The sequence below is a fragment of the Acinonyx jubatus genome, chromosome C1, assembly GCF_027475565.1.
Source record: "Acinonyx jubatus isolate Ajub_Pintada_27869175 chromosome C1, VMU_Ajub_asm_v1.0, whole genome shotgun sequence".
Taxonomy (NCBI): domain Eukaryota; kingdom Metazoa; phylum Chordata; class Mammalia; order Carnivora; family Felidae; genus Acinonyx; species Acinonyx jubatus.
The window spans coordinates 15,418,664-15,440,668 of record NC_069381.1 but is presented as its reverse complement, the minus strand read 5'-3'; the positions used below and the strand labels follow the sequence as shown (position 1 = coordinate 15,440,668).

General features: G+C 51.0%; 1 protein-coding gene and 1 long non-coding RNA gene across 6 annotated transcripts in view; one reads left to right on the top strand and one right to left on the bottom strand.

Moving 5' to 3' along the window:
* ECE1 (endothelin converting enzyme 1) overlaps positions 1 to 22,005 on the top strand; it is a 113,272-nt gene that overhangs the window by 56,573 nt on the left and 34,694 nt on the right. For all 5 annotated transcript variants that reach the window (XM_053208475.1, XM_027060171.2, XM_053208472.1 and 2 more), the window contains 2 exons: positions 4,064 to 4,205; positions 9,018 to 9,230. In XM_053208475.1, the coding sequence (XP_053064450.1) occupies positions 4,064 to 4,205; positions 9,018 to 9,230 (355 nt within the window). The remainder of the gene's footprint in view (positions 1 to 4,063; positions 4,206 to 9,017; positions 9,231 to 22,005) is intronic.
* LOC113599499 (uncharacterized) lies at positions 13,129 to 20,898 on the bottom strand. The gene is made up of 3 exons (XR_008292757.1): positions 20,757 to 20,898; positions 20,095 to 20,311; positions 13,129 to 14,975 (listed from the first exon to the last, which is right to left on the bottom strand). It is a non-coding gene; the product is annotated as an uncharacterized LOC113599499 (long non-coding RNA).

The window sequence follows — 22,005 nt, the reverse complement described above, 5'->3', positions numbered from 1 at the left end:
AGGGAAGAGGTGGGAGGACAAGAAGACATTATAGTTTTGCTCTGGGCTGGCCTCCATGGCCTCAGCTGGAAGTCCTCTATATAAAAACTTCACTGGTCATGGTCTGTCTGCTCTGAGAGACTGGCTGGAAGCAGGCAGTCCGGTCACCCTGCCAGCCCTCGTGGGGTGGCCAGGCTCTTGGGCTGCAGCGGGGATGGGCTCCCTGCCAAACCCTTGGCCAGACTGACTCCTGTTTGCCTCTCTGCACAGCCCAGGTCGCTGGGGGACCTGGCAGTGGCTCAGGAAGAACCTCTGCCTCTTTTCCTGACCCCCTGCTTCCTCTGAAAACCAGGCTTTGCCCCACTCCCCTCCCCTTCTCTTGCTGGCTTGTCTCCTGGGCCCCAGGCAGTCAGGTCCCGTCCTTGCCTGCAGAACTCGTTCTTGCTGTAAGCCTAGGTGAGCCAAGCACTCCCTTCTGTAACCGAATATTTATCCCTCATTAGGGCTTTGTTCCCTTGGCTGTGGAAACCCTGGGAACCCCTAGGCTGGACAGCTCAATCTCTTTCTCTCTCTCTCTCTGTTTCTCTGGCTTTGCCTATCTCCTTCCTCCTCTGTCTCCCTCTCCACCTGTCTCTTTTGAAGGCATCCTTTTCCTTCGGTTTTCTCTCTCTGCCTCACCGTGACAATAAATAGGATATTAAGCCCACCCATGAGCTGAGCATTTAAAGTAATTTTCAGCACCATCTTCCAGGCTTTGGCAGCTCTGCTCCTTGGCTGATGGCCACTCCCAGTCACCTCTCCTGAGATGGAGTGGGCTGCCTGACTCAAATCCCCCCAGCCTCCGAGTCGCTGCAGACCGGCTCCGGTCATCAACTTGCCCTCATTTCCAAAAGGAATGTGAGAAACCGCTTGTGTCCTCCCCTTGCTGTGACCTCAACTTGCTGGATGCTCTGAAGGAGGCAGGGCGAGGACCACAGGGCTCAGAGAGAAGGGCCTCGCAGCCTGGCCCTGTCCACCGCTCCAAGAATTGGACGGCTTCTCCTGGAGAGGCCCCTGGATCTGGGCGCGGTGCCTTCGGGGGACTTCTGCCCCAGAGGGGTGTCTCTGGATTCCTTCTGCCCTCAGAGAGGAGGCTTGTCAAGAAACCAGCAGGCCCTCAGCTAGTTCAGTGTGAGTTGAGCGAAGAACATGACAAAGGTTAAAAATCCTATTTTCAACTCCTGTTTGCCATTTCTTCCTGGAACTGCATTCGTAATTTAATTCGGACTTAATTTTGATTCACTTTTGCAGCGAGCACCATCTGTTTGCTTGACGCTAAACAATGAATGAGGCTCGGCTCTATTGATGTTCCTCGGGGGCAGCGCCGCCGTGGGGCTGAGGCTGCGGGTTCTGGAGACAGAGAGGTTTCTTTCACGGTTCTCTCTCCTCCCCTACTTCCTGTGTTTCTTCTGGAGCTGCTACTATAGTACCTTCTCTTAAGGATGCTGTGAAAAGAGAGTAGCCTCATCCAGCAACCAAACAGAATCAGCACGAAGCCAGGCACAGGGAAGGAACTCAAGTGTTGGCTACTTTTGTGACTCTTCTCTCCTTCTCTCTGTTCCTTTCATCTTCTTCCCTCCCTTTCTTGCCTCCTTCCCTCCCTTTCACCATATTCCTCACACCAAGGTGTTGCTCTCCCTGCAGATGGTAAGTCGGCCCGCTCCCCCAGGCCTGATGGCTGTGCTCCCTGGCTTCCGAGAGCCGGCACCAGGCAGAGGGGTGCATCTTAAACCAAGGCCTCCCTGCTTCTTTGCCTTTCACCCCCTCGCCCCATGAGCTGGGCCATGGTACGGGAGGCTGAGAAGCCTCAGGTGGAGGCAGACGGTGAGACGGGCCAGGGCCAGTGTGGCAGGAGGGGTGAAAAGTCAGTGCGAGCATTGATGCTGAGGAGAAAGCACTTTATAAGCCTTGCAGTGCTGGGAACACGTTTAGCAGAGTCCCAGGCCGACTGCACCAGGCCCTCCCGACCCACAGTTTTCACTTCACAGCAGGAGCCTGGTCAGAATCTTCGTTTCTCACATTTTTTTTTAAATATCTTTTTTAATCTGTATTTATTTTTGAGAGAGAGAGAGAGAGAGAGCAGGGGAGGAACAGAGAGAGAGGGAGACACAGAATCCGAAGCAGGCTCCAGGCTCCGAGCTGTCAGCGCAGAGCCCGACTCGGGGCTTGAACCCACAAACCGCGAGATCACGACCCGAACCGAGGTCGGACGTGTAACCGACTGAGCCACCCGGGCGTCCCTCGTTTCTCACATTTTTGAAACCATTCTTGAGAAAGGGGTTTCAGGAGGTGGCACCCTTCCCTCCACCTGACACAGCTGTTTCGGTATCGGGAGCCGCCTGGCCCTCCTCGGAAATATGACTAGGCCCCAAGTTCCTTTTGTTGGTTTCAGAACATAATTTTTTTTTTGTCCTCCACATAAAGTCCTTGTGTTCCCCTTTCTCTGGTGTAGCAGTTCCCAGTCATTTCCTGCCCAGAAAATACCCGGGATGAGCATGAGGCCGCGTGGTGCCTTTCCCTAAGGTGACCAACCTCAGACCCCCAAGTGCCAGTGTGAGGCTCCCTGAGGGCTGTGACTTGGCTCCCGGGGACAGCCACCCCCTGAGCTTTTAGGGAGGCACTTGCAGGTCAGAATCTGAGTCTCCTCATCTCCCCTGGCAGGTCCCCACCCGTCGCCCCCACCCCACCCCCCCCCCGGCAACTACAGGTCTCCCCGCCTGCGTGCCCACACCCCAGCAAGCTTCACTCCCTCCACCTTGGTGTTTCCAAAGGGCAACTCCAGTCATGTCATTCCAGCCCTCCAGAAGATGTCTTCGTTCTTTAAATGGGCTTGTAGTGCCCCTTAGGATCTAGGCCTTGCCCCCTCTCTCCATTCTTTCCCCATCAGCCAGCCAGTCCTACTTATTCCTCAACACCCAGCACAAGCGTCTGCATCTCCAGGAAGCCTTCCCTGACTGGACGCCCCCACCCCCACCCCTTCCCACCCTAGTCTGTTTCTGTATCTGTCTTCCTGCTGGACTGTGAGCAGCTGAAAGCGAGGGAGTCTATCTTCCTCCCAGCATTTCCAACATGGCCCTGAGCCGGTGCTCAGCTGTTGGCACACCGCCGTGTCACTAAGCCGAGCCCCACCTTTGGGGGACGCCTCCTGTCCTGTGGCCCTGGCTTTTGCAGGAAGCACCTCTTGGAATGGAGGGGGGGCTCCCCCGAGCTGGTCTGGGGTGTGAAGGCCTGGGCTGAGGGCTCTGAGTGCTGTTGGCCAGTTTGTCTCTCCTCAGCCCTAAGGGCCCTGCCACGCCCTCCACTTCCTCTCATTGTGCCTCCCTTCCTGTTTAGCTAGATTGTTAGGCCAGGGACATTTTTCCTCCCTTTGAGGGCCTGCCTCAGTGGAGCTATCTCTGTTGCATCTCCCCTGACACCTCCCAGACTCGAGTCCCTGATCCCCTGGTGGGCTCTGGAATCAACAGACGTGGGTTCAAACCCCATCTCTCCCCATTTAGCTGTGTGATGAGAGGCAGGGGTCTCACCCTCTCTGAACTTCGGTTTCCTCATCTGTAAAGGAGAACTAATAACACAGCCCTCACGGGACTCGGAGCAATGAGCTAAGGATGTCCACACTCCTGGGAAGTGCGAGCTGTGCTTGTGTCATCCTGGCCTGCCGGTGCGGGGGCTCTGAGAAGAGCCCAGCTGGACGCTCACTGGATGCCAAGTCCAAACATCCTGTTCTTTTTTGAACTCCTTGCTGGAGAAACAGGGAAGAGCTCTTCTTTTTTTTTTCTTCGACCCGTATCGGGTAACACAAAAAACACAAGTCCGGCTGGGTTGAGCGGCTTGACTCTAGCATTTAGGAGCTAATCCGAGCTGCTGAGTAGGGTGGCTGTTCCTTTCCTGGATTAGGACTGATTCCGTGGGAACCGGACCACCCCTGAGGCCAAGGGCAGCCCTGATGGCTCCCCGGGGCCCGGGCCTGCCGAGGAGCCCCTTGCTCCTGGGGAGGGGGAGGCCCAGGCTCACGTCCTCCCCGCCCCTCCTGCCTCCTTCCCTGCAGGTGAACTTCCGCAGCCCCCGGAGTGGCCAGAGATGCTGGGCTGCGCGGACCCAGATGGAGAAGCGACTGGTGGTGCTGGTGTTACTTCTGGCAGCCGGACTGGTGGCCTGCTTGGCAGCCCTGGGCATTCAATACCAGACAAGTAGGTGCCTCTGTGTTTCGATGTGGGCTTGACTCACTCCTGCCTTCGGCTCTGTCCAGCCACTTGTGCAAGAGGGCTTCCCTGCTCAAGCCGGGACTGGCCTTCAAGGCCAAGGAGAGAGTGGGTCTGGGTGGCTCGGTGCTGAGATGGACTGAGACACGGGAGGTGGACAGCGTGGGTAGTGTAAAGGTTTTGGACGTGAGTCCAAACACTGGCCCAGCCGTTCATCATCTGTGTGGCCTTGGACAAGTCACTTAGTCTCCCAGAGCCTGTGTCCTCTCTACTGTGAATGGGGAAAATGGTGTCCAATTTGGGGCTGGCTCTGAGGATTAGAGATAATGTCTATCACATACCTGGTGCCTATTAGGACTTCTTTAACCTGAGCTCTGAGTGCTGTTATTGTTAGGATGTGGGCTGATTAGATGCACAGTCTGGCACTGTCCATCATCCTTAGTTCCAACAAAATAGCAACAATAGCTTCCGTTTACTTAATACTTTCCGTGGACCCAACACCCCACCTCTTCTTCACACACATAATCTCATTTCCTCCTCACAGCAAGCCTTTGAGGTGTGGTTACTTTGGGCCCCGTTTTACACCTGAGGAAACTGAGGCAGTGAGACAAAGTGACTTGCTCAAGGTTACATGGCTGGTGCAGAAGTGACTAGGGCAGCCGGATTTCAACTGGAGGCTGGCACGCCCCACCTGCCTTTGTGATTGGGGTGCACCCCGGTGCGTGTTAGAACCCTCAGAACAGCTGTCCTGTCACGGCCCAGCCGCCCTCTGTGTACTTCATTTGTACACATTATTATCACATTTCTGTATCGTACCTTGTTTAGCGGCATGATCGGGCCCCTCTGATCCTGCCATCAGGTTTGAGGCTGGCCGTCTGTGTTTGGCTGAGAGGATCTAGTCAAGTACTTCATGTAGAGTTGATGCTCAGTAAGCACTTATGGAACTGGAAAGGGTGGAGTCAAGATAAGAAACAAGGATGGGAGTCCTGCCGATTCCAGGGTCTCTCACACCCTTGTGCCCCAACATTTCCGATGGCAGATGGTCCATCTGAGCAGCCTCTGGGGGCTTTGCTCGGGGTCCAACCCCACCTACTTGGTCACCTGATTACTCATCCCGTCAGAGAGATTATGACCCCTCATGGGATCTGGGAGCATTCACTCCAGGCTTCTCTGGGCCTTCCCCACTGTGAAGCTGCTAGCCTGCATGGCTGGCCATGTTAGACTACGAGGGGGAAGGAGTTTGAGGGCCTGGAGAGAGGGCAGGACCTCATCCGAGTCATCCTTTCAGCCCCCTCGATCAGGCTCTCTGAGAGTGCCCCGGGAGTTCCCAGAAACTAGAAGGGAGCCGCCAAGGGCTGGATCCCAGGTGGGGCCCACAGGGAGCAGTCTTGCTTCGGCCTGTATCAGGGCCCCCTGAGGACCGCAGGAGGGGGTCCCCAGTCTGGACCGGGATGAAAGGACCTCTCCCCCCAGGTGGGCCTGGATGGGGGATCTCATGAGCCCTGAGCCAACTGATGTGTCTTCATTGGCTGCCTCGACCAGGGAAAGCAGTGGCCACCCCAGATATTGACAGTAACCTCATGCCTGTCAGCAGGTGCTGCCATTGGCCACACCTGAGCAAACATCAGGCTAGTCGAAGCACATTCTCTGATGATTCTGAAAGACCATCTCAAAGTTATGTCTGGGCCCTTACATACATATTTGTCTACCCTCACCCTGCACCCCGCTTTCCAGAAACTTGCAGGTGCTTTACAAACAGTGGCAACAAAGCACACCAATTCTCCCAGAAAATATTCTTAAGTGTCTTACTCGGTGTTGAGGCCCAGCACTGCCCAGACAGGTGTGTCTGTGAACTAGATCTGGGGCTGTTCCTGCTTTCTCGACTGATCGCACACATCCTCAAAGGAAGAAATATTTTCCGCCTCTGCAGGTGGTGACCAAGTCCTGGACAAAGCTCATTTCATTCACTCATTCATTCATTCAACAAACACATGTTGGACAGCTGTTAGGTACCAAGTACCGTGCCGAGCAAAGGCGATGTGAATGTGAGTAAGGTGCTGGCCCTACCCTCAAGCTCATGTTCCAGCTGGGGGGGGAGACAGGGAGACAGTCATGACACAGCATAGTCTGTGCTCAGAGAGCGGACAGCCAGGCAGCCAGCCAAGGGGCCCAGCAAAGAATGAGGGTCTGGGAAGGTTTTCCTCAATAGCTGAAGCCTTGAAAGTGTTGACCGTGATGTTAGATGGTGGGGGGGCCTGGAAACAATTAATTGATCAAATACATGTTAAGCCCCCGCTGGGTCAGGAATAGCGAGAAAAGATCTACAAACCATTAAGCAGGTAAACAACCAATGATTGTTGCTTAAGCACTAGCTTGGTACCTAGCAGACTGGGTGCTTTCGTGAAGAACTCAGGCCTCTCAGAGTAACTCCTGGAGACTGGTTTCTTCTTTTGTGTTTAAACCCAAGTCCTCTCATGATAACCCCAAAAACCATTCATCCGGGATCTCCCCCCCCCACCCCCCCCCCACCGTCTCTCCCACGCACGCTGGCATGCAGATTCTGACATGTCTTGTTCCCCAAGAATCACCATCTTGCAATCTGTCTTCTGGGCATTCCACAAGCCAAGATTTTGTCAGGCTTCACTTCCTGTAGTTTGTTGTATAAAAACAATAGGTATTCTTTTCCTTTCCCGAATATGAAGTTCTATCATAATAGTGAATAGGCTTTTTCAAACTATGCAGAAACGCTCTTCCCCTTCCCCCACCCACCCTAAAGACTCTAGGAAATGTATTTTCCTTCGTGGGGAGTGGGCCGTGCGACTTGGAACTGAGATGGTCTCACCTAGAGACAGTTAAATGGCACCATATTCCTGCCGCTTCCTTTCTCTATTTTCCTGCCTGACGTGCTGGTAATTTGTAATTGTTGCATAGTTCTCTCCAAACAAGTAATTACCTCACAATAAGGTCACCTTGATTTTTATGCTATCGTGTGGCTCCTGTGAGCCCTACCAGACTTGGTGACTGTCATCGGATATTAAAAAGCCCACAGGCCACCCCAGCCAGGCTGGTGCCAGACTCTGTATCCTTTCCTGCTCTCTGAAGGTTGGGCTGGGAACATCGGGCCCAGCCACGAAGGCGGCCATCGTCACAGTGAAGTCAGGTCCACTGTGCTTCCTCGCTTCTAGGTGGAAAAACTGAGGCTCAGGGAGATGAGGTCACCTGCACAAGTCTCAGCCAGAATCAGAAAGCTGGGATTTAACCCAGGTCTCAGAGCCTCCGGCCCCGGCCCTGCCACACTCCTCCCTGTGTGGTAGGGATGCTGAACTTGAGAGAAGGGCCGCCCCAGACCCGATGTGACCGGCAAAGAGGCGGTGAGGGAAAACTGAGAACCTGGCCTTGGAGTTGCTGCAGCAGAACACAGCTGGTTCAGCCTTGGTTCTCCCCCGCAGCCGGGTGACTGCGTTCCATTCATTCACACAGAGCCTCAGTTTCCTTCTCTTTGAACCGGGCGTCACAGCCGTATCTGCTGTCTGCAGTGAGGCCTGAATGAGATAACGCACGTGTGTAAAGTCCCTCTTGTTGCCCGTGTGGCATGTCAACGGATGATCCAGCTGGGCCTGTGTTCTTAGTCATGAGGCTGGATCTCTGGCTGCTAAGGCTGCCCAGTTTAGTTCCTCTGCTGGAGCCCTCTGACCAATGCTGAGGCAGGGGTCCGGCCCCTCTTCTTGCCTCTGACCTTCGATGAGCCCTCACTGCCTCTGCCCCATGTCCTAGGAGAGCCGGGTCAGAGGCAGCTGATTCACTGGGGGCACTTACAGTATCTGGTGGCCCTCCCCATGGCCCACCTGCACCGGTTACCACCCCTCCTTAGGGAGGCACCTGGCAGATGCCTCCTGTCATTGCTGGGATAGCACCCCTCCAGGCCTATAGGAGACAGAACAGAGAAAGGATGGGGTACTTTGGCTATTGAACAAGGTACTTAACTTCTCTGTGCCTCAGTTTCCTCGTATATAAAAATGGCCTTGAGCAAAATGGTCTCTTAGGTCTGGTTTGTTTTTGTTTCTTTGAGAGTCAATGAGATAATCTCCCACCTTGTACTCAGTGGGAATGATTTGTCATAGTTTTTTCTGTTCCTAATAGCCTCTCCTTCACCTTAAGTCCTGGCACCATATTGTCTGTATCACCCAGTTGTCACGGACCAAATATACTCAGTTTATGTTTATAGAATAAATGACAGACATTTCTCCTCCTGTCGTGATTTAACTTTTCTTGTATAATGTCTGTATCCCCAGATAAATTATTAGCTCTTGAAGGAAAGACTATGCCTTTTATATCCTTCACCACACACACGCACGTGCACACACACACACACACACACGCACACACACCTGCGCACACTGTCACACCATACTCAATAAGACCCTGGAAGAAACTCAGTAATTATTTTGTTGAATAAATGATTGCATGAATGAGTGAATCAACTTGTTGAGCATCCGGGAATAATAAAAAAATCAATGAATATTTATGAAAGGAAGGACTGATTAAGAGAAACACCTCTGTTCTGGGTACTTTTCGAGCCGCAGAAAGCATTTTAAAAAGGGAGCTAAAAAAGTCTTATTTTATAAGCCAGGAAATTGTTAATCTACTGAAATCACTTGTCTCTAGAAGTCTAGTGACCATCCAGCTCCAAATCCAGTTGGTCAAGGCTGGGGTGGGCCATGGCACCCCAGGCCACCTGCGCTATATTCCCACAGCCTTCTCCCTGCCCTTCACTGGCCTCTTATCCTTGACCCCTGCCAGGAACCCCCTCAGTGTGCCTAAGTGAGGCCTGCGTCTCTGTGACCAGCTCCATCTTGAGTTCTATGGACCCCACGGTGGACCCCTGCCAGGACTTCTTCACCTACGCCTGTGGCGGCTGGATCAAAGCCAACCCCGTGCCTGACGGCCACTCACGCTGGGGGACCTTTAGCAACCTCTGGGAACACAACCAAGCCATCATCAAGCACCTCCTTGGTAAGCACCCAGCAGGGAGGCCAGTGTGTGGGCTGCAGAGGGAAGCCGTCGGCTGGACCTACCTGGCCAGGCCTGGTTAGAGCAAGAGCTTGATGGAAGGGAAGACCAGAGGCTTTGGAGTCGATGAAGCCGGGTTAAAATGTCTGCCCCGTCACTCATTGTGTGGTCCAGAGTAAGTTACTTGTCTCTGAGCCTCAGTCCCTTCATCTATAAAAACGGGGCTAATACACAGGGATGAAAGGTACAGCACAGGGAACGTAGTGGTACCATAATAGCCTTGTGTGGGGACAGACAGTAGCTCCTCTTGCCGTGAACACAGCACGGTGTGTAGGCTTGTCGAATCACTGTGTTGTACACCTGGGACTAATGTAACATGGTGTGTTGACTATACTTTAACTAAAAGAATTTCTTTTAATATTTCTTTATTTTGAGAGAGAGAGAGAGAGAGAGTCCTAAGCATGGACGCGGGGCTTCATCTCACGACTGTGAGCCAAAATCAAGACTCAGTGCTTACCTGACTGAGCCACCCAAGTGCCCCCAAAAGAAATTTTTTTTTAATGGGGCTAATAATACCCAAACTTCGGAGTTTTGAGAACTATACAGCACACATGTAAAGGGTTCGCGCAGTATGTGCGGCGCATAGTAGGTTCGCGAGGACTGGTAGCTGTGGCCCTTGCTTTTGTGGCTTTAAGCTGTGGCTTAGTTTGGACCGGAATTGGCTGTGAGCTTTGAAAGTTGTGAGCCAAGGGAACCAAGGTGAACACACTTGGTCAGACTTTAAGGTTGTGAGCAGATGAAAGTTAGAACAGTTTAACTGAGAGTTTATGCATTGCAGGCAGGGCCGTCCCTTGGCCTCGTGGTGGTGGGGTTTGCACGATAACCGTCTAACTGAAGTTCTCCTCTTTGCACCTTGTTGGGCCTCGGACACCTCTAGTTGACCTTGGTGTTGGTGGTTTCATCCTTAGGTTAGAGCCCCACGTCTGTCTTGTTTGCAGGGTTAACCCTGGATAATGTTTGTTGAATTAACACCTGCCCATTAGGGTCGTCTCCCACGTGAATTCGCAACACCCACCACGACATAGATCCTGACTTGAACCCCTCTGCAGCTGAGACCTTTGCCATCCCTCTCCTGCTGACCCGGCCCCGTCCTGGGTGCTGGGAGAGGCTAGATCATGAAAAGCCATCAGTGACAGAATCTAGATTCACCGATTCAACAGATACTTACTAAGTTTTTAAAAATACCTTCAAGGTACTCAAAAGTAGGTAAAATATAAGAAGAGACCCCAAAGGGGACAGAAACCTTTCTATGAGACAGGAAAAAATTCTAACTTGACAATTACGAAGTCTCAGGCAATTGTGCCTTTTTGATGATGGTGAAAATAAGCAGACCAGGTTAAGGCGACCTATCGTTTCTTTCCTATGCCAGCCCCCGGGGGTGGAAGGAAGTGCCCTTGCTGCTGGGTGAGGCCCACCCACCATGTCTCCTTGGCCGGCTGTGGCTCCTGGGCAGGCCCCCCTCGGCAGCCCCCTCTGCAGTCCAACTTGCAGCTTGTCTCCCTGAGGATCAGAGCAGGGTAGTGTGTGGAGGCGGGGCTGAAGGAACTCAGTATGCCAGGGACAACAGAGCCCCCGCCCTCTATATGCTGTCTAGGTACCTCTGAAAGGGGACACCGCCTTTGAGTTCAGAACTAGAAGTTCATATTTGCTTAAGAGGCAAATATGTCTATGGTAGCCAGATTAGAATTCAGGATGTCCCTTCTCTAGCACCTAAAGACAGCCAAGGGCTTGGCACAGACCAACAACCAATGCAGGAGAATAGTCCAAGTAGGAAACAAGATGGCCTAGGGCCTCTCCGTTAGTCACCAGGACCTGGGTTCAAATCCTGCCTCTGCCACTTATTCTGTGATCTCAGGTCAGTGACATGGCCTCTCTCTCGGGGCTTCTCCTCTCATCAGTATAATGGGAACCGTGCCTCCTCCAGGTTACAAAAATAAAGTGGGAAAAATGTATTTAAAGTGCGTTGCCAGGGCACCTGGGTGTCAGTCGGTTAAGCGTCTGACTCTTGATCTCGGCTCAGCTCATGATCTCGTGGTTCGTGGGAGGGAGCCCCACATCAGGCTCTCCGCCGACAGCACGGAGCCTGCTTGGGATTTTCTCTTTCCCTTTCTCTCTGCCCCTCCCCCACTCTCACATCCACACGCAGTCTCTCTAAATAAATAAATATAACTAAAAAAAAATAAAGCTCATTGCCTAGGCCGGGCATAGTGGGGCGGCTGCTGTGTATGTTAGTGTCGTAGTTATGATTCACCTTCGACCTTTGCACAGTCCTTTACAGTTTACAGAGCTTTTTTTGTAGATGTTGCCTTATTTGATCCCGTAGGTAGGAACGGGGAAGGTATCATTCACCCCACTTGATAGATGAGGAAACTAAAGTCCAGAGGCATCCACAGGACAGACTAGTAGGTGGCATGGCTGGGACTTGCCTGAATCGGGGCCAGGTGTCCTTCCCCCCACCGTCTCACCCCACCTCCTTCAGATATAAGGGGCGGCTATGACTCCCGCCCATCTTGCTGGCAGTGCGGGGCATTGAGGGTCTGAAGGAAGGAGAGAAGGAAACTGATGTTTGAGTGTCTGCTGCTTGCCATGCTGTGTACCAGATCCTTTTTTTTTTTTTTTAATTTTTTTTTTAATGTTTTTATTTATTTTTGAGACAGAGAGAGACAGAGCATGAGCAGGGAAGGGGCAGAGAGAGAGGGAGACACAGAATCTGAAGCAGACTCCTGGCTCTGAGCTATCAGCACAGAGCCCAACACGGGGCTCGAACTCACAGACTGTGAGATCGTGACCTGAGCTGAAGTGGGACGCTTAACCAACTGAGCCACCCAGGCGCCCCTGTACCAGGTTCTTCATATCCATTGCCTCCTTCATCCTCACAGCCTCCCTGGGACTTAGGAACTCTTGTTCCCTTTTTATAGATAAGGAAACAGGTTCAGAGACATTAAGGGACTTTGCTGAGGATACATTGCTGGTCCTGGATGGAGACGGGCTCCAGCCCTGGGGAGCAGTTAGCACCGAGAGGAGACGGAGAAGACAGGCAGAGAGGCCTTCTAACTTTCCAGTGTAGGCCCAGGACTGGCCCTCCTGTGTGGTGCCCACGGCCTATGCTCCTGCCAGTCCTTATCAGGAGGACCTTGGGTCTTTGCCAGGACTGAGTCCATGCCCCATCCCCCATCCCCCGACCCTCCCCCCAGCTGGCAGGGGCCATGAGGAGTGGGCTCTAGTCCCATGCTCTGGCCTTAACATCCATCCTATCCCTGAGAGTCAAGGTGCAGGTGGAGAGCTGTGCTGTGCTGGGTACGGAACAGCCAGAACCATGCGTTCAAGCCCCTGACCCTGAGGCCGGGGTCTGGTAGGATCAGGAGGCCAGACTGCAGGGTTTTGAAGTCAGGCAGCCTTGACACGCTAGCTTATCACTCGTGTGGCCTTGGACAAGTGACCCGCCTCCTCTCCGGCTTAGTTTCGTTATCTCTAAAATGGGGGTAATGATGCCATCTAACCCAAGGTTACCATGAGTATGGGCTTATATGTGCTAGGTCAGCGTGCTTAGCACAGAGCTTGGCACCTAGTAAGTGCTCGCCAAAGCAGCGCCACCTTCTCGGTGTCCTGAGTGAGCGCCAGCCCAGACCTCTCCCTGACAAGCCGTGCGACCACAGAGAAGCTACTGGGCTCCTCGTCTGTAAGGTGGGAACTGACTCAGAGCATTGATGGCAATGTTGTAAGGATTAGTGCGGTGGCTGAAGAAAACCTCATTATTGCTTATTGTATTTCTTTTAGAGGCACTGATGTGGACCTAGTTATTAGGGAAAGAGGTACAAGGCATATCCATGACCATGCTAGGTTGTTTACTTGTATTATTTTATTTAAGCTGTGGATGTATATACCCACTGTACAGATGAGACTCACAAATACCTAGGAAGTAGTGAGATTTAGCCCTGGAGCTGTGGGGCCTCAAACCTGCACTCTTTTTCTACTGACTCCCCTGAGTCAGATTCACCATGCAGAGGCCACAGAGCAGCCCAGAAGCACGATTCACCAACCTCCTTTTTCCCAGTGGCAGCTTGATTAAGCTCTCCAGTCTAGGTGGGACCTGGCCCAAGCCTGATGAACACAGCAGGTGAGGTCACCCCCAAATCCTCCTGAACAGAAGCTTATGACCAGAAGGAATATCCTAGAGTCCCCTTCCTGCCAGGCTCACTCTTGGGAATTAGTCTGGAAATGGCCCCTCACCTGTGGGCCTTGATATCTGGGATTTTGACACCTGGAAACCCCCGAAGGGGCAGGAGGCAGGTGAGTGGGTGACAAAAAATGCGGGAACATGGGCCAGTGCATAACATGGGCCAGTGCATTCCTGGGCTCAAGGCCAGACTGGTTTCAGCTTCTGCAGGACGTAGGGGTCAGCCAGCTGGCCTCAGGAGCGGGGCCGGAGCTGATGGGGAGTGGAGTGTGCAGGGGGTGCCCAGGCTGGCCAAGCTGGCCTAGGGCAGGCTCCTCTGGAAGGAGAAGGAGCATTCAGAGTGCTGGTGAGTATTGTGTCAGCTGACCAGGCTGACCTTGGGCGAGCCACTCCTTTCTCCGAACAGTGAATTCACTCTGGCCCCCCCAGAGGATATCCAGGCAGACCTGTAGCAGGTGGACTGAAGTCTGCCAGATGCCACTGTGACATGTCCTTGCAGCTCACGGGCTGGGAGGGCTGACCTCAGCTTCATGGGACAGAGGTGCCTCACCCAAGAGACACTCTGGCACCCACCCAAGTTGCCGGCTTGGGCTGTCCTCGTAGGCCTTGGGGAGGCAAGAGCATGGCCTCCCTTCATCAGGGGAAGGATTCAGCTAGACCCCTCTCCCTTAGGCTGGGCCTTGCCCCAGGCTTTCCAGCTTGTGCTCTTAACACAGATTATTCTGCTGTATGGACTACCTGCCTCACCCCTTCCAATCCTACAGGACTTTTCTCAAACCTGCTTCCTCCAGGGTGCCCGGGTAGCTCAGTCGGTTGGGCGTCCAACTTCGGCTCAGATCATGATCTCACGGTCCGTGAGTTCGAGCCCCGCGTCAGGCTCTGTGCTAACAGCTCAGAGCCTGGAGCCTGCTTCCCGGTCTGTGTCTCCCTCTCTCTCTGCTCCTCCCCTGCTCATGCTCTGTCTCTCTCTGTCTCAAAAATAAATAAAAACATTTAAAAACAAAAAACAAAAACCTGCTTCCTCCGCCAGGCCTTCTGTGGCTACCAAAGGGCCTCTCTGAGTTTGAGCTACAATTGTGCTCTATGTGCCTGTCATATTTACCGTATTTTATAAGATTAATGCATGCAAAATTAATGCCTGGTTTTTGTAATAATTTGAGCAACCCATACACCACAAGGAATTTGTGGTCTCCCTTCTTTCTACCCCAGCGCCAGTCTGCCTGAGAAATAGAGACAGAATCATTCCATCAGTATTAAATTTGTCCATGTCAGTGACTTGGCAATTAATCGTGTCGCCCTGTGATATGTCTTGCACTTTTATTTTGGTTCGTTTTCCCGGTAGCTGCTGTCTAGCTTTGTTGCATCTTCCCATGCGTATTGGAAACTCTGTGGACAAGCTGTGTCCAACACGCTCTCCATCTGCAGCAGCATGCCCGTCTTTCACGTTCTGAGGACAGGAGTGGGTGTCCAGGGCTTCTCCAGGCTGGCTGGACTGCTTCGGTGCTGCCAACCTGGAGGAAAGGAAAGGTACGCAGAGAGAGCTCACGTCCCTGACCTCAGCCACTCGCTTGTGGAACCTCAGGCACATTACTCAACCTCTTGCCTATAAATTGGGCGTGATAGTAACAACACCCGTTGGTGGAAACTGTTAGGACCAGATGCACACTCACAGCCACACCCACACAGAGAGGAAGCAGTTCGTTTTCTCAGGATGGCTTAAGAATGCTTGGGTTCAAATGCCAATGCATCGCATATAAGCTTTGCCTCCCTAGACAAAAGTTCCTTCCTCTCCCTGGGCCTCACTCTCTTTCTCCGTGAAATGGGGGATAGTATCACCTCAGGCTGTCAGTGTGGTGATGAGTAGAGCTCGGCCAGGACTTGGCCTGCAGTAGATACCAGTCGTGGTAATGGTCTCATCATTTACTATTGTTCTTCTGCAGAAAAAGATGCTTCGTTTATCTGCTCCCCCACTTCTGCTCACAGGATGGGGGCCTGTGACAGCCTGAACCGAGTCTGTGGTTTTATCTACAACAAGTGCAGATCTTGCCCTGATGTGGAGTCCCACATGCTCCTGGCCAGATGGTCTTTCTGCAGCACAGGGACCACAGAACCACAGAATTCCCAGGAACCCCCATCTCTGCAGCCCGCCCAGCTGCTGGAGATCGGTTTCCTCCCTGGGAGCGGTGTGGGAGAGGTTGTTCCAATAAAAACTTACAGAGGAAGAAGTGGGCCGATTAAATGGTGTGCTGTCTTTCCTCTTTGAGACTTTGGGGAAGTGACTGAGGGAGTTTCTGGAACTCAGGGTCCCTGGAAGGAAGTACCCAGGCAATTGGGAGGCCTGTTGTCTGGCCCTGGGCTGCCAAATGATTTTCATACCGTGGGGGCCCTGGAAGTGCCGCCATATTCAAACATGGCCTCCATCTCCATCCTGGGAGCTATACTGTTGAGCAGCTAGGCTGCTCCCATGGAACCTTCTTCTGGAAAGTAAGCTCAAGCAGGGATGTCTCTGAGGAGTCCAAGGTTTTCCTCATGAGAAAACTAAATGTGGCTCATTTCACTCTGAACCAAAGCCTCCTCCCTCAGGCTGTTGTGATCGGTACCTTTCTTTGCAGAGCTCCCAGAATATTCCATCATTCATTCCTTTGTTCAGCAGTTAATATGTTATACACCAGCTGTGTGCCAGACATCACTAGGTGCAGGGATTGTGTAAGGAATAAGACAGCCCTTTCTTATGGAACTTATGTTGCAGCAAGGAAGACAGTAAACAGTAAACAAATAAACAAGTAAATAAGGAATGTTGTGAAGCATTAGGGCTTTGAAACCAATCACGTAGGATGCAGGGCCATGAAGGTAAGAGGCCACTGTCACTACACCAGTCAAGGAGGGATGGGCTTTCAGAATAGGGACATTTGAACCGAAACTTGAATTAATCATGAGAGAATGGACCATGTGGATGTGAGGAGAAGATTATTCCAGGCAGGACAGTGAGCACAGTGGTCCTGGGGCAGGGATCTGGGAGCAAGAGGGAGAGGGGCTGGAGACAGACCAGGGGGTGGAGACCCCCATCAAGGGCAGTGTTTCTCAACCTTTTTTCATCAATTGCCCCCTCCCTAAAAGGTTTTTTTCTGCCGGAAGTGTCCGACTTCAGCTCAGGTCATGATCTCACGGTCTGTGAGTTTGAGCCCCATGTCGGGCTCTGTGCGGACAGCTTGGAGCCTGGAGCCTGCTTTGGATTCTGGGTCTCCCTCCCTCTCTGCCCCTCCCCTGCTTGTGCTCTGTCTCTGTCTCTCAAAAATGAATAAATGTCAAAAAGATTTTTTTAATATTTTTTCTGCTTTATTTTTTTTAGTTCAATTTCTTTAAAGAGATAAACTAAAACAGCTCATGCATTTATCCCATCACCCCACCCACCAACTCTGGCAACCACTTATCTGTTCTCTAGATCTACGAGCTTGGTTTTTAAAATATATATTATATGTAATATATTTTTTTAATTGGTCTTTGTCTGACTTCCTTCACTTAGCATAATATCTTTGAGTTTCATCCATGTCATCACAAATGGCAAGATTTCCTTCTTTGTTATGAATGAATAATATTCCTGGTGTGTGTGTGTATGTGTGTGTATACCACATTTTCTTTATCCATTCATCCATCAGTGGGCACTTAGGTTGTCTCAATATCTTGGCTATTGTAAATAATGCTTCAGTGAACGTGGGGTGCATATGTTTTTGAGGTAGTGTTTTTGCTGACTTAGGGTACATACCCAGAAGTAGAATCGCTGGATTATAGGGTAGTTCTATTTTTAATTTTTTGAGGAACCTCCATACTGTTTTCCACAGCAGCTGCACCAATTTATATTCCCACCAACGGTGCATGAGGGTTTCCTTTGCTCCACGTCCTCACCAATACTAGTGTCTTTTCGATACTAGTCATTCTGACAGGTATGAGGTGGTCTTTCCTTGTGGTTTTGGTTTGCATTTCCTGATGATGAGTCACGTTGAACACCTTTTCATGTGTCTGTCGGCCATCTGTATATCTTCTTTGGAAAAATGTCTATTTATGTCTCCTGTCCATTTTTTAAAATGTATTTATTTTTGAGAGAGAGAGAGAAAGAAAATGAGTAGGGGAGGGGCAGAGAGAGAGAGGGAATCCCAGGCACAGAGCCTGACACAGGACTCGAACCCACGGACTGTGAGATCATGAACCGTGAGCCAAAACCAAGAGTGTGATGCTCAGCAAACCGAGCCACCCAGCCACCCCTCTTCTGCCCATTTTTTAATAAGATAATAATTTTTTTTTTGCTGTTGAATTGTATGAGTTTTTTATATATTTTGGATATAAGCCCCTTATCAGATGTGTGATTTGTACATATTTCCTCCCATTTAGTAGGTTGCCTTTTTCATTTTGTGGATGGTTTCCTCTGCTGTGCCCATACTGTCTTCATTAATCAGGGAAATCAGGAAGCATGATGCCTCCAGCTTTTTTCTCCTTTCTTAAGATTACTCTCGGGGAGCCTGGGTGGCTCAGTCGGTTAAGCATCCAACGCTTGATCTCAGCTCAGGTCTTGATCTCAGGGTCATGATTTCAAGCCCCATGTGGAGTCTACTTAAAAAAAAAAAAAAGATTACTTTGGGTATTCAGGGTCTTTCATGGTTCCATATAGATTTTAGGATTATTTGTTCTGTCTCTGTAAAAAATGCCGTTGCAATTCTGATAAGGATTGCATTGAATCTGTACATTGCTTCTGGTAGTATGGACAGCATAACAGTATTAATTCTTCCAGTCTATAAACACAGAATATCTTTCCATTTAAGCATCTTCTCCAATTTCTTTCACCAATATCTTGTTGTTTTCAATATACAGCTCTTTCAACTTCTTGGTTAAATTTATTCCTATATATTTTATTCTTTTTGATGTAATTGTAAATGGGACTGTTTTCTTAATTTCTCTTTTTGATAGTTCATTATCAGTGTAGTATAGAAATACAACAGGGACACCTGGGCAGCTCATTCGGTTAAGCGTCTGATGATTTTGGCTCAGGTCATGATCTCATGCTTCATGAGTTCGAGCCCTGAATCAGGCTCTGCACTAATAATGCAGTGCCTGCTTGGGATTCTCTGTCTCCCTGTCTCTCTCTGCCCCTCCTCCACTTGCACTCTCTCTCTCTAATAAACTTAAAAGAAAAGAAAAAAAGAAATATAACAGACTTTTGCGTATTGATGTTGTATCTTGCAACTTTATTGGATTTGTTTATTGGTTCTGACAGGTTTTTGATGGAGTCTTTAGGGTTTTCTGTATGTAATATCACGTTCTCTGCATTATAGCAACAGTGTTACTTCTTCCATTCCCTTTTTTTTTTTCAAAATTAAAAGACATTTATTCTCTCATTCACCATATTCACAGAACAAAAGATTTATAACTTGTGTTTAACTTGATAGATTTAAGTATTTCTTCCTTTCCAATTCAGATGCCTTTTATTTCTTTTTCTTAGCTAATTGTTCTGACTACAGCTTTCAGTGCTATGTTGAATAGAAGTGGCAAGAGTGGGCATCCTAGTCTTTACCTGATCTTAGAGGAAAAGCTTTCACCAGTGGGTATGAGGTTAGCTGTGGGCCTTTATTACATGGAGGCACATTCCCTCTATACTTTGTTGACAGTTTTTATCATAAATGGATATTGAATTTTGTCAAATGCTTTTTCTGCATCTGTTGAGATGATACAATTTTTATCCTTCATTGTGGACATTGAACCATCCTTGCATCCCTGGAATAAATGCGACTTGCTTGTGGTGTATGATCCTTTTAATGTTTTATTGAGTTCTGTTTGCTCATATTTTGTTGAGGATTTTTGCGTCTATGTTCATCAGGAATGTTGGCCTATAATTTTCTTTTCTTGGGGCATCTTCAGTTTGGGTATCAGGGTAATGCTGGCCTTGCGAAGTAAGTTTGGAAGAGTCATCTCTTCTGTCTTTTGGGCGAGTTTGAGAAAGATTGGTCCCTTAATTCTTTGTTGAATGTTTGGTAGAACTCACCGGTGAAGCTGTCTGGTCCTAGACTTTTGTTTGTTGAGAGGTTTTTGATTACCGATTCAATCTCCTTACCAGTAATTGGTCTGTTCAGATTTTCTGTTTCATCATGATTCAGTCTTGGCAGGCTGTGTATTTCTAAGAATTTATCCATTTAGTCCATGAAGTCCAGTGAGAATATAAGAGATACTACTACTTACAGTTTACATACTATATGTACACGTGAAAGCGTAAGATATTTCTGCTCCCTAAGAGCTAATTCTCTCCCCCTTCGGGGGCAGTATTGTCCCTGTTGAGAATGCACGACATAGGGCCTTATAGGCAGTTTTAAGGGATTTGTGTGCTCCAGAGTATATTTGAACTCAGAGTCATTCAAGACACTAGCTCTATAAAGTCCACACCCGGGGTTCCACCTCAGCGTCTACTAGACTGTCTCCAGCTAAAAATGTTGGAAACCGAACTGCTTATCCCCCTCCCCATCCCTCGACCCCTTGCTCAGGTCAAGGAAATGCAGTGGCATCTGAGACTCCTCTTTCTCTCATACTCCAACTGCTTCTCGCCCCTTCTCTGCTGTCGCCCCAGCCCAAGCCCGCACCATCGCTTACCTCGTCTGTTGCAGTGGCCTGCCACCTGGCCGTCTTGCTTCACCTCTGTTTCCCCAGTGCCTCCCAGGTCATAGATGCCCCACGGGAGAGGATGAAAGAGAGGAGAGGGGAGAGGGTGCTGAGGGTTGTCCCAGTGGGCTCCATGAGCCGGAGGGAGGCAGGGGGAGCCATGGAGGAGCTGGACCTTCTCCCAGAGCTCCTGCCCCAGCCGGTGTCACTGTGGGAATACAGGGGATGTGAATGCCGATTCCCGGTGAGGCCTGTGCCCCTGGCCCTTCCTGCCACACCTGCCTCATTTCCTGCCTGTGCCAGTCTCCATCAGGCACTGACCTCATCGCCCTCTCGGCGCCCAGATATGGCATCCTTCCTCATCAGACAGACACTGGGCTCCGTTCTCCCAGCAAATACTGCTGGGGGCTACTCTGTGCCCTCCTCTGAGTTCAGGCGAGGAAACGGACAAGTAGGACAAACTAGTGGGTGAAGCAGCCCAAGCACAGGCCCCCGTGTCCCCGCCACATTGAGCTCAGCCTTCAGCCCAGAGTTCAGGCAAGGGGTTCCCTGGGGCCTCCCCCGCCATCCTTTCTCAGGGCCTCCTGTCCTCATAGCGTTTGCCCTCCGTGCGGTCAGATGCTTTGTGATCATCTCATTGCTGTCTCACCTACCAGCCTACAGGCCTTCTGTGGACAGACGCGTATCCGCGTGGTCTGCTGCACTCTCCCCCGAGCCCGGCAGCCACCAAACCATAGGAACTCAATAAACATTTGTGAAAAAACAAGTGAATGTGAGATCCAGGGTGTGGAGCTCAGAGGAAGGAAGTTTGAACTCATTAGGGGCAGCCTCTCAGCGAAGGAGAGCGGGAGGGTGTGTGTGCCTGAAGGACACATTCTGACCGCCTAGCGATAATGCAGAGAAAGATGGGCACCTGGAACTCTCTAGAATGAGCACAGCCAGGCTGTTCCTCCGGAGCCTTTCTTTGGGCCTCTTATCTCAGTGGCCTTGGTGCAGCAGGGGAGGGAGATGCCAGGCCCTCTCACTGGCCAGAGTACACAGAGCACACTCCCCCATCACCGACCCTGGCATTTCAGGGTCACGGCCAGAGCCACATATGGAAGATGAGACGCTACTTTCGGGCTCTGGCAAGCAATGATGATTCTTTTGCTTTCCCTTCTAACAGCCCAGCTGCTGGGAGGCATTGTCATAGAAACAAGGCTTCGGGGGGGGGGGGGGTGGAAACCCCCCTTTTGCTTTCCCTAAAGTTCTGCTTCCTGAGTCTGAGGAGCAGGGAGAGGTCCAGCTCTCCCCATTTCTGCCCTCCCCTCCGGAAGGCTTCCTTTCGTGCCCCAGAAGGGAATAGGGACGCTCAGGTGTTTCTAGGCTTCAGCGGCATGGCAAGCTGTGGCTTCCAGGGCTGTGTGGACCCTCCACAGCCCCTCGTCACTCAGGCCCCTTGACCACTGTCTCTCTCAGGGTTCTGTCTCTGCATCTCCCTTCAGACTAGCTCAGGCTGGTCCCATGCCCTCTTCAGGGCCATCACCCCGACTTCAGCAAGATGGGGGTTGATGCTCTCTGACCAGAGAAAACCGTGGTGCTGGTTATGGTAAGAATTGCGGGGAGGGCAGGTGGGCTTTTGCAACAGGGCTGGGAGAGCTAAAGTGACCCACGCTGAAAGTCAAGTCAGGAGCTGACGGGTGCCCCCTGCACCACAGGCCACTCCAAATGGATACCTTTTCTCTAGATAGCATGCCCTTGTGCGCCTCTCGTGTTTCCCCACACTCTCCAATTTCGTCCAAACCCAAGGCTCTTTCCCCTCATTTCTACCTGGTGAATAACTTCTTACCTTTAAAAGAACCAGCTCAGGGAGCCTGGCTGGCTTAGTCCGTGGAGCATACAACACCTGATCTAGGGGTTGTC